The sequence below is a fragment of the Lynx rufus genome, unplaced genomic scaffold (assembly GCF_022079265.1).
Source record: "Lynx rufus isolate CCGP_SWC_20201006 ecotype Redwood Valley unplaced genomic scaffold, mLynRuf1.p SCAF_2, whole genome shotgun sequence".
NCBI lineage: Eukaryota > Metazoa > Chordata > Mammalia > Carnivora > Felidae > Lynx > Lynx rufus.
In genome coordinates this window covers 26,934,646-26,947,173 of record NW_025814834.1, presented here as the reverse complement: position 1 = coordinate 26,947,173, position 12,528 = coordinate 26,934,646, and the positions used below count along the sequence as shown (strand labels likewise).

Here is a 12,528-nt window from a genome sequence, read left to right as displayed (position 1 = left end):
GACTGAAAGAAATTGACAAAAAAGATAAAATGTGCTTTAGAGTTAACCTTGTATAATGATTATTCAAATATTTTTTCCTCCGTATCATGAATATAGAAAATTAGTTCATCAAATAGAAGTTTGTTATATTTTTTCTAGACCATCTCTGAAATGTCAAAATAATTTTCCCTTGATATATAGGAAAACAAAAGCTCCATGGAAATTCCTTACCCAAAAAAGTCATTTTTATTTAGACCCATCCATAGAGCACAGAGAGTTAAAATTTGAGTCTCTGATTTAGAAAAAGAGCACGAATCTGGAATAAAGCTTTCTCCTTCACAGCAGCTATCTATTTTTCTATTTTGTGGAATGATTTCTGAGGACTGCTGATATTTGTGGAATTAACTCTCTAAGGTGTTAATTATTTGTAAATGATCCCAGAGTTCTTTGCCATGAAGTATTTTGTGATTTTGTTAAAGCATAAATGTGCATCACATGGACTAGGTGGGTGCAAGTTGTCAACCTAGAGCACAACTTTACTGAGCATCAAGCATCTAGTGCCCAAAGTGATTTTGTTTCTGTCTATTCAACCATCAAGCAAAATGGTGAATGTCATATTCTGCCTTATTTGTTTAGCAAAAACAATATACTCTGAAACTATTACAAATAGGGAAATATGTAAAGAACATGCTATTAATGCATGTCAAAGGTCTGCTTCATCTTAAGAATTGAAAAGACATAGGTTGGGAAAGTCAACCGTCAAAAAAGACCCCTGGTTGTTTCACTAGAAAATCTATGATTCTCTAGAAAATCTGAGGAAAATCGACAGAAGTCAGCCTTTAAGTTTTAGGATTTTAAGATTTAAAGTGTCTTTAAATAATGCTAGCAATGTGCCCCCTTTAGGTTTGAATCATTTGTTTTAGAAATCATAAAAATTGCCAGTTGATTAAATGTTAGAGTCAAACAGATTCATGCAACTAAAATTGGAATTTCCATTTTTGCAACAAGTGAATCAGATTTAACATTTGGCTTTGATCACTTGGTAATGAGTCACTTGATTTGTATTCTAATGATCTCTAAATTAAAATTTGCAAATGGAATATGAGACCCTGTACATCCACAAGGATTAGGAAAAATGGCTTAGATGAATTCTGTTTCATTGACAAAATAATTAGATACTCATGGAGGATAATTAAAAGTATTGTTATTTGAAATAATAAAATGATTTGCTTTCTACAAATAATTTATCTGTGAGGCTTGAGGTGTAATGGCCCTTGTTGACAAAGTTATTTGTGTCTCCATTTTATGTGAAATTCCTAGCATACAACTACACTTATTGTTAGGTACAGACTCTGTGATATTACCCCCTTCTTTTTAAATTGGAATTTTTATCATGCCCTAAAGAGTGGCCCAGTCATCATGTTTTCTGAATTCAGATTTTGGCAAGAGGCCCTTTCCTTGGGCAGCCGGTGAGAGCTGTCAATGATATTTCCCTGTAAGGGACAAGCTCTCTTGTCAGTGGTAGGCAGGCACTGCAATTTAAGCTTTGTCTAGTTAAAAATAGTACTCAATGTCAACTTGAATTTTTTACTCTGTTTTGCAAATACCAAGAGATGTGATACCACTCTTGGAGAGGGCTGTATATCTAGGATATATTTATTTAGCTTTTTATAATAAGAGGACAAACTGTCCCCTAAAGCATTGAAAACATAATTTCTCTTTAGCTATTAAAGGGACACCGGCAGAGTAGTAGAAGTAGCCAAAGTAAAAATCAAAAAAACAAACAACAAAAATAAACCTTTCTTTCCCTGCTTACGTTATTCATGTGCCCTCCAAAACATGCAAAATTTAAGACACATGAAAGAAGTCACAAGAGCTATTACTTTACACATTACATTACACTAGAGTAATGTCTGTCCAGATCTAGATTTGCTATTGTCCTTAAGATGAATACTGAACTTTCTGAAAATAGAAATAAAACGCCTAACCTCAAACCTTTTGGACCTAATGAAGGCCTGGACTACCTTTACATGACCTAGTATAAGTCAGCTAACTAATGGTCCTTGGTTTGCTTCCTTCTAAAAATGGAAAGAATGCTTCCACACCAATCATCCAAGGTTTATGGCTGTTTATGAGCAGCTGTCAGAGAGAGGCCTCTCAGAAGACCACTGAACCAAACCTGCAAGGCAGTAGTGAAGCCCTTTCAGCAGAGGAGGCCCTGAGCCTCCTTGTTGACCCCCTTGGGAAAGCAAGGGTACGTCCACTGGATGCATAAGAACCCTCATCTATGGCATTCAGCCCAACCAGTCATGAACCTCACCTGTGCTATGTCAACCAATAAAAAGTCAAATGTACCAGGTAATTTATAATTACGATGGCTGACACTGTAGGATTTAAGGGGGTAGGGCATCTACTACACTGAATTACACTATTGGGCCTTTCATAGAGTAGACCTGAGTCCCAGCATTGTCCACAGTATCAGGAGCCTCCCCATCACAGATGACCCAATTTTTATTTTTCTATTCTTCTCATCATTTCCAGATTACACCTGCCTACAACTTGGATATCTAAAGTTCTTGAGCATTTGGCCCTTGGGGATTCAGGAGAATAGGGGCTCATATTTATATGATAGATCTGTTCTTCAGTTCCAGTGTTAGTTTTTTTTTCTCTTAAATGATTATGTAGGTGGAAGGAAGTTTGGAGCCTCCTTGGCACTGATCCATTCTGGCTCCCTATACCCAGCATACTGAAAGAAAAATGCACGGTGAAGTTACCTCCAATTCCTTTTAGGTTAGGATTTTAAACAAGAAGATCGATTTTAGCAAGGTTCAGTCCAGATGTGGTTCCAAGGATAACATCAAACATTCTGCTGGGGGCGGAAATGTAAGTAGAAGCTTCTATCAGAAAGCTGTCCTGATTGTTTGGAGCCATCTGCACAGCCAGCACACTGTCTCTTTTCCTGCCTTCCTCACAATACACACCCCCCCCTTCTTGTTGCTGCTCCACGTGTGCCCTGGTCGGGGAGCTGGTCACCCTTGCATTTTTGCTGGTGGACTTCCCATCCTTCCCTGTAAGGTCATCAACAAATTTCTTTCTTTGAATTGAGGAATAAAACCTTAATGGACTGCACAGTGGTTTTCAGGGGGATGGCAAACCCACCTCACTTGCCAATTTTGTTTGCTGGCCTTTGGCTTCAAGGTATTTCCTCATGCTGTCTCTACTCCCCAACAGAAGTCAGCTGGGCACACACACATTTATAGTTCCATTTAAATTACTCTTGAAGCAAAGGCTGATACACTTGAAAGTACCTAAAGTGTGTTATGACAGTCTTTTGTCCATCGCTATTCATGAGAGTTAGGATATCATTTGTAATAATGCAAAACTAATGAAACACAGTTCATGTGTCATTCAAAGTCCCAATATAAATTTTGTCTTGACGGGATTATGTTTTCTGTGCCTTGAATTGAGTGGAAATAATGTCCTTTGAGAGGAAGGGAAAGATGAATCCATGTTTCTAAAATGTAGTTGAGGCAGAGGCAAACCCAAGGTATATATAGTCAGCATGATTCTTCACAAAATAAGAATAATAAAAGAGGTGAGCCAGGCTGACTGTCTGTTCTACAGATCCTGTCACCTAAAACTTCAGAACCTGGCCATCTGTGACTTAAGTAATTTACAGTGTAAAGTCCAGATTTCTCACCTGTTTAATAACTCTTGGCTCCTTGCTCCTCAGCTGGGCAGAGATGGAGTCAAGCAGTGAAAGGGGACAAACAACTGCCTTCTACCAGGAACTGTCACCTCTTGCTTGAACTAGTCCCACTGAGCATGAAAATATCACTGTCATAGGAAGTCCATAACAAGGTTTGCTGGGCTCCTTTAAGGGTGCTGAGCTAAGCCTCAGGATCAGTATTTACATTGACACGTTGCCCTCCTTCCTGTGTCCTGACTGTAAGTGCAAACCATGCGATACTTTCACAGAAACAGTCTCGGTCCTGGGAAATAACTGGAGGGTATCAAAGGGTGACCCCTATCCTCTACTGCAGGGCCTGCTGGTCCAAACAGCTAAGTGGCAAAGGATAAATGAGATAACTAACCATCTTAAAGAAATTAGGGGAGCTTCCAACCTCCAAAACAATAGTCTTAAACTTTCCTCTAGAGAAGAATCACTTGTTCAAATATGCAGATTCCATGGCCTCATTTCCACAGTGTCCAATTCAGTAATCCCATGTACATCTAATGCAAATGGACAACAGCCCACATTTGGAAAAGCACTGTTTCTAACACGGGGAGAGGAAATAATTTCAATAAAATACAAGAAAAAATGTTAATACCATCTTATAATTTGGTGTATGAGAAAAATTCCATTAGCCAAGACATGACAATAGTATTTTAGAAAAGCATGGTTACAGCTTTCTTCTTGTATCTTAAAGCAGTGGTGGTCTTCTTATATCTATGAGCAATGGTGGTCACTTTTATGTAAAAATCACTTTTAAAAAAAATAATTCATCTCTTCACTTGGCTTTTTGCTTATGGGAAGGTTTAACACCGTGTGGTTTCATTCTCTGAGTGGAAGCTTGCCCTATTAATCCAGGTGTTGCTATCCTCTTGTGGCATGATCTGTTTTCTACTAATAAAATCTTCTATCCTAGGATTTTCTTTCACTTTAGTCCTTCTCCCCAATCAAACGTGGGAGGATATTGGGAGGTTATGTTTTCCTGTGTGTGTGTATGTACTTCAGTTTGGGTTTCTGTGTTGTTGGGTGTTGTGAGCTTGGATATGTTTGTGGGTTTTGCATATGAGCTTGGGAGCTTGTCTATGTCCCAACCATTTTAAGCATATTTTATGTGGCTCATACAGGTACAGATTGTTACCAAGAAGATAGACCTAAGCCATGTGACATCCAAATGTGGCTCTCTGAAGAACATCCGCCACAGGCCAGGTAAATAAATTCTTCTTAGTAGTTAGAGAAATACTAAATTGTGTTTAAGAAATTGACAAGCAAAATTTTTGTTATGAAATACCTAATTGGAAAAATGTCTCAAAATCCTGAAAATTCATGCTTTTATTAATAGAAACTTAAGCTAGAAACTTCAAGCCATCTTCATTTGGACAGATAAACTTCAATATCACAAAGAGGCCACATATCATAGGACAAGTTCAAAATCAAAAGATATATAAAATGCATTTATCTCTACGTTCTCAACCTGCACACTGGAGTTCTTTTAAAATATATAGTCCAAAAAAAAAAAAAATAAAATAAAATATATAGTCCATAAAATACCGTGGGCCATGTATTCATACATAATTACATGAGCTGAAATTAGCATTTCCAAAGATTTTTCATGAAAACGTTTTTTCTACATTATGTGAAATAGGGTTTGTGCTTAAGCAAAGCTGATGAAATGTGTTTATCTGCTGAATTTCTCAGATCCTATAGTAGGTCAACAAGCATTACGAACCCTCAGCAGAATGCAGTGCTTAATGGATCCATTGCTTGATGCAGTGCTCATCCCAATTCATTTAACCATTGACCTCTCGTTTTTCTAGAATATCCTATGGGACTAGTGGTCTAAAATAGAACTTATATTCATACTTGCTGGGAATTATTTCATCTTTAAAATGTAAATCTAACATATTATGAGTCATTTTTTATTCTGAGTATCATTATCACATATTTTTGTTAAATTCTACCTGCATGCCTATGTAAATAGTGGACAACTGTCAAATTTATAATTTTCTTAAGAATGTTTTGACACAGTATATACCATTGAATTATAGAAGGACACGATGTTAGTATGCCTGATAACTTAATTAAACCAAGTAATAGGTTATTACCGTTCATTATCTCAAATGTTATCAGAAACGAGGGATAAGAACTGCGAGCCCCAGGGCACCTGGGTAGTTCAGTTGGTTAAGCACCGACTCTTGATCTCAGCTCAGATCTTGATCACAGGGTCATGAGTACAAGCCCTGCATTGGGCTCCACGCTGAGCATGAAGCCTATTTAAAAAGAAAAAGAACAACGACAACAACAATTGTCAACAACAACAATTGAGTCCAATAAGATTTGTGACCAAGAGAAGATTATTAGCAATGTACTAATTGAAAATTAGTTGAAAACCAAATGTAGATAGGATAAGTTTCAAGATGAATAAATGCATTGGAAACATGTCTAGGGGTCAGGCTTCACTTTGAGAAGGTGTGTTCATAAAGTAAATCAAGGAGTTAGAAAATACATATATGGAATCTCTGTTGGTTCACGACCCTCTTGGGAGCTTCCCTGGTATAATCTGAAATTGGCCCCTGTACTCAGAAGGCAGGAAGAAACTGAAGAAAGAGGCAGGCCACTCCAGGTTGGCAGTGGCAATTTTAATAAGGAAAGGGAATTTACATATGAGGTTTGTCTTGGGCAGCAGCAAGGTGGATCCCAACACCTACTTGCCAAATCTTAGAAGCTTATAAAGAGGCCTTAACTGGGTTTAGTCATGTTTACAGTGTAGCTCTCAACACCACATCGTTATCACAGAGCTATGTCCTTCGAGCAGCCTCTGGAAGCAGGAAAGGCAAGCAGAACCCACATTCCCAGGACAGGGTAGGGAACGAGAAGTCTCTAAGTGCCCGGGTCCAGCTCTCAGGTCAGTCAGTGGTCATGTCTTTTTGTAGATTATCCCCAATAATGTCCAATACTAATTTCAGAACTGTAACCCTGGAATTAGCTTCTCTTTCATTCCTGAGGCAGCAGGGACATGGTGTCATACTGCATATCATCACAATTCTGTCTGTACCTCAAGCTTACAAACACTTAGTTGACTCTACTGCTGTGTCAACATGACAAGTATTTGGCCATACCACCTATTTTCTTCCAGAATGCAAAATAAAATTTTGAATTCTTTATTTTAGACAGTAAGTATTCCATTAGCCAAATTCAACCAGACTCTTGATGCACAGAAAAATGTTACACAGTTAAGGAAATAGTCTATGTAAGATTTACTGGTCATAAAAGACTATTGTCATAGACTCCCACCTATTTCTAAATCTGGATCTTACTTTTCTAAGAACTGCAGCAGATGACTAAATTCATAAAGAAGTGTTAACACTATGATCCTTGACAACAGCAAGCTTTTCACAAAGTTACTTTGGAATGTGGAATATGTACAGAGAAAATAAAGGCAACAACTCAATACCTGGAAGCTCAACTTTAGGATGTATGAGGCCTGATAAAGATTATAGTCCTTCACAATCACGGCTCCTCGTGGGTGCCAGGATTCTTCAGGACCAAGGGGATAGATCCATGAATTCAAATGGGCTTCTCTAATAGTTATATAAAAGTTTCTAGTAGGATTTTCACAAAAACAGACTTCTTGAGCTTCCTTTCCTGAATATATTTGGGGTCAACCTTACATTTTTTTTTCTGTCGTAAAATAGAATTCAACAAAAAAATTAACACAGTTATGTTGACACAACATAGAATCATAAAAGAGAGCTTGAAAAGGCCACTTCTATTAAAGGCTACCAAAAAATAATAGAAAGGTCCCAAGAAAGTGGATCTCATCTAGAGAATTCAACATCCTCTATGCTCTAATCAAGATAAGTATGTTTTATAAATCACACTAATCCCATCACAACTAACAAGTGAGACCCACATGGCCAGGTGAAATGTTGGAAGAATAAAATTTATTGCAATAATACATATTTTGAGGGAGGGACAACTACATGTCTCCTGTAAGCATGAGCTAAATAACATCATGCACATCCTAAACCTTCAGAAGAACGAATGGATATATCTTCAAAATGTAATCTAATCACACCATTTAATTTCAAGGGGCACTTTCCCAGGTAGTTGGGTGTCATTGTAAATGTCCAGGTATCATATGAGAAAAATACTGCAAGGTCTAAGTCTGGGAAGACTTAACAGACCTTTCTTTGCTGACCTTGAGAGATAAATAAGCATCAAGAGTCCAAAATTGAAAAACCTTTTCCATGTTTCTCCCAAGTCAAAATCCTAAGACAGATGCAATAATAGTAGAGCCAAAACCAAATTACTAATCAAAGTGAAAGCAAATCTTAGGTGGAGAGGTAAAGGAGTCTAATTCAGACTAAAGGACAATGGATACCAACTGGGCTTGAACTCCTTGCATTTGCAAGATGGAAAAGGCATGCAGAGATAGGGGCATCACTCTAAAAGGTGGCATGTTGGCACTCTCATCTATCAGTAGATCCTCAAATTTAAGACTAGCATTTAGGGAAATGGCATGGTCCAAACTGTATCCCCATTATCAGATCAAAATGAGTGTAAGATTGGTCCTATGGCATCTGTGTAAGAATGGGATCTCTTCATGTTCTCCTCCTATTACTCCATCTGCTAATGATAACGGGACACTCTCAAAACTCTCTAGTTATAAACCACTTAGTTTCCAGCTCGAATTTCATCAATCAAGCTCTCAGTGTTGAAATTTTACAAATGAATATATGACCCGTATGTGCACCATTCCTAACCTATAGTTTTTTGGAAAAGTGACCTATTACCATGAAGAACATTAAAGAAGATCTTCATTTCAATTTAATTTGCACCCTTAAGGATAAGAGATTGGATGTTCCATGTTTTAGAAAGGGTGAAAGGAGATATTTTCATTGTGTTATTTTTAGAGTTTTTGTTGTATAGATAAGGAAATGCCCCTCGTATATTTTAGGTTAGACAGAGGTAGATTATTAAGAAGAATTTATTAGTTGAAAAGTAAAGAGCAGAGGGGATAAGTTTCAAAATAGATAAGTGCATTGGAAACTTATCTAGAAATCAGCCTTCACTTTGGCTTAGAGGAAAAAGATATTAATATGTAGAGCAGGCCATATAATGGTACAAAATAAAGATGTCATTACCTTGGGTGGTATGGGAATAATGGTATGGACTGGAATTCTAAAAAAATCCCCATCACATCCGTGGTCAAAAGAATAGTAAATGAAGTTTGTGCTTTGTGATGGTCTATCTACTGAAATCATTTTAGGGAAATAGTCACCACAAATAGAAGATGTCATGGTAGCAAGGCATTTAAAAGCTTTGTCCTCTCACAGGTGGTGGGCGTGTGAAGATTGAGAGTGTAAAACTGGATTTCAAAGAAAAGGCCCAAGCTAAAGTTGGCTCACTCGACAATGCTCACCATGTACCTGGAGGTGGTAATGTCAAGGTAAGAAACAAGGTCGCGAGCCGAGCCTGTCTTATTTTGTTTTGTTTTAATCCTTCTGAAATACTCCTTATCAAAATGGGTCCCAGATGGAAAACCTGGGCATAGAGGAAGTAGAGATGGCAGAGCTGAACAGAAGTGACATTGACATCAGCTCTGAGACACGATGGGAGGTCTGGGGCCATTTAAGATGCTTGAGTTAACAAGGACTGATGTTTGTCTTGAACAGATTGACAGTCAAAAGCTGAACTTCAGAGAGCATGCTAAGGCCCGTGTGGACCACGGAGCTGAGATCATCACGCAGTCCCCAGGCAGATCCAGTGTGGCGTCCCCCCGACGACTCAGCAATGTCTCCTCCTCTGGAAGCATCAACCTGCTCGAATCCCCTCAGCTTGCCACTTTGGCCGAGGATGTCACTGCTGCACTCGCTAAGCAGGGCTTGTGAATATTTCTCATTTAGCGTTGAAGTAATAATATTTAGGCATGAGCTCTTGGCAGGCGTGGGCTCTGAGCAGGTGTTATATTCATTCTTTACAAACCATAAAATAAATAATCTCATTCCCAAACTGTAGTAATTGTTACAATTTTATAAAAAAAACAATGAATAGTATATGCAGAAATTGACTTGATTTCCATTTGCAACAGGAAGACACTGGCTTTACATGAGTACAGTTGGACAATTATTTTTGCTCTGCTCTGTTTTGCATGGAGTATTATTATTTTAAAACTTGCATTTTTACCTTTCATGTGCCTGAAGGCTATCCATACATTCTGAAAGGCCTTGTTGAAATCCAAGCTGCTCATTTCACTATTCTGTTGCTGGGTGAAAAGATAAAAGCTGCCCATTTTAACTTATTACAGGTTAAATTAAATCAAGGAGTCTGATTGCAGGAAGGAAAGAGCATGTAAGAAATAAGTTGTTGTTTTTTTTTTTTTAAGTGTTATTTTGTATAAATGGGAAGAAAGATTCAGTTAAGTTATTAACATTTGGGACCTGGATAATTATATCAGAGTATAAGTCAATCCAATAAATTATTTAACTAATTAAAAATAGTTACGAAGCATTTGATCTGTGGTTGAGGAAGTGGTATAAAAGTGCATCTCTTAGGAATGAAGCACTTTCATTAGGATGGGCTCGTGTCTGATTAGAATGTCAGTTGATCAGCTAGATTTGTGTCCACACTACCAGTTTCACACTCCCTTTCCATCTGTTTGATACAGTATTATAGATATAAATATATATATATTTCTCTGTGGCCATTTGTGATACTTCCTCATATACTTGAATATTATACTTCCTTATTCACAGTATCTGTGTCTCCTGCACCCTTTGGTGTTGCAATTTTAGGTATGTGAAAGTAGATGTTAGCAGGGTTCTTTCCCTACTCAAAAAAAAAAAATACTTTAAAAAAGAACAAAAAGTTTTAGCATGAAGTTGCTTCCTGTAACAACTCAGAGCTGTAACCCTGTTTTAGTGCCAGATACAAGTCTCTCCCGTGATGCTAGGAAAATTTTTTTTTTCTTTGCTTTTACCAACATGGAGTTTGTGGGGGTGGGTCCAGTTATACATTGAAAGGGTTTACAGATTATTGGTTTAAGATTATGGATTTATCTCATTTTGAATTATGGAATAGTTTGGGTTTTATTCCTGTAATCATTCACAAAACAGACTTCTTAGGATTTCTTTCTTTTTTTTTTTTTTTTCCATTTGCTAAAGTTGAAACTCACAGAGGGAGTTTGGGACATGTTGCCCCACTCCTCCAAAAAGTTACTGCTAATTAAATTACCTGATAGAAAACATTTGGCTTTCTTACCCAAAGTAAAGATCCCTTGATCAGAAAGGACAAATACAGTATTTTGAGAAGGTATAGCTACAAAACATTTGAGATACAGATATCTAAATCAGTCTTTTCAGGACTTCCAACATTGCCCTCTGTAAAGGAACACTATATGACTATTACTTATCAAAAGGTAATGCTGGTCTGGCTTAATATTGAATCTAGAAATCACAAATGAATTAATTCCTCTCACAAATCATTCATTTTAGACTTGTGAATAAGCAATTGATAGTCAATGGCCTGAATATGCAATGAGTTACCAGTCTGGGTGGATGCTCTTATGTATTTTATCTCTGTTTTTTCTTGCTCGGGGCTGGTAGGTTGGATATGAACAGTCAAAGGCAAATGGTCTGATAGGTGTTTGATCTCCGTAAGCCAATTCCTGAATGTAAAGGAGGAAATGATGAGCATGGATGTAGCAATGAGGAAGTATAGTAGTATCTAAGAACACAGCCAAGGGATACAAAGACAGAGAGACACAGGTACTGCCATTTTGTGACCACTGGATATTGCAACCAATGTGACTCCCATCAAAAAAACTCTAGGAGCAAAATCATATCATTCGTTCTCAACAAGGAGGCTTTACATAGGCAAACATGTCTGAAAATATAAATCAGTTATTTTATACGACAGTCAAAAAATCAGAAACTGCTCAGTATGACCATGGATATATCTATTTTCTGTCTAGTAAGTGCTGTGATGTGGATTTGACCAACCTGAGCATTTTATTCATCAGCTTCCCTTGAAATGCACCAGAAAATAATGGAAGAAAGAATAGTTATATGGAGACTTATGGTACTTTCTTACATGTTTGATAGTGTTAGATAGTGATTAAAGTTCTCTGGAAAGAAGTTAACAGTTGGTTAGGACAGTCTTAACCCACAAAATAAGCATTTTTTTATCAACCTGGTTTAAATTTTTTGTAAAACTTAAGAATAAGTAATTATGCTTTACATATTAAAATTCCATTTCCTACAAATACTTGCCCCAAATAAAGATTATATAAAGCACTAAATTTAACTTAGATTTGGCATTAAAACAAATGTTTATTTCAAATCACAGCAAAATTATAATGAATAAATGCCCTTCCTTTGTATGGAAATGTGATTCCTTACAATGTTAACAAAAAGAAACTGATAATTTGTACCAATGGAAGAGGGAAACACACAGGCTAAATGTCTTCTTATGGGAAGAGGGGGTGGAACCTATCTTGCCTTCACTCTCAAGATTAACGACACAAATTAAGCTTTTTGAACACCACTCTTGTGGGGATACCCATACGCTGATCTAGAAATTAAAGCTTCATAGTTCCAATTCTAGATCTACTAATGCCAGTTTCTCTCTGGCTTTAGCCTTTGAGAACCTGTTTAAGGATACATAAGTAATCCAGAGCTGTGAAGAGTTAAAAGGCCAGCTTCTCCAATGAACTCACTCTCTTGGGTCACCTGCAACCAATAATTGGGTACTTCATAATGACGCAGGGAAGATCCAAGTTCCTGATGAGTTTCAAAGGCCATGTTCATTTAGGAACC

At 37.3% G+C, this 12,528-nt stretch overlaps 1 protein-coding gene across 23 annotated transcripts in view; it reads left to right on the top strand.

Moving 5' to 3' along the window:
* MAP2 (microtubule associated protein 2) overlaps nucleotides 1-9,603 on the top strand; it is a 73,677-nt gene extending 64,074 nt beyond the window's left edge. For 19 of the 23 annotated variants that reach the window (XM_047084397.1, XM_047084389.1, XM_047084386.1 and 16 more), the window contains 3 exons: nucleotides 4,837-4,918; nucleotides 9,049-9,161; nucleotides 9,388-9,603. In XM_047084397.1, the coding sequence (XP_046940353.1) occupies nucleotides 4,837-4,918; nucleotides 9,049-9,161; nucleotides 9,388-9,603 (411 nt within the window). Of the gene's footprint in view, nucleotides 1-2,769; nucleotides 2,863-4,836; nucleotides 4,919-9,048; nucleotides 9,162-9,387 lie in introns of all 23 variants that reach the window. The other 4 variants (XM_047084395.1, XM_047084390.1, XM_047084374.1 and 1 more) reach the window with 1 other exon arrangement.
* The last annotated feature ends 2,925 nt before the right edge of the window (nucleotides 9,604-12,528 follow it).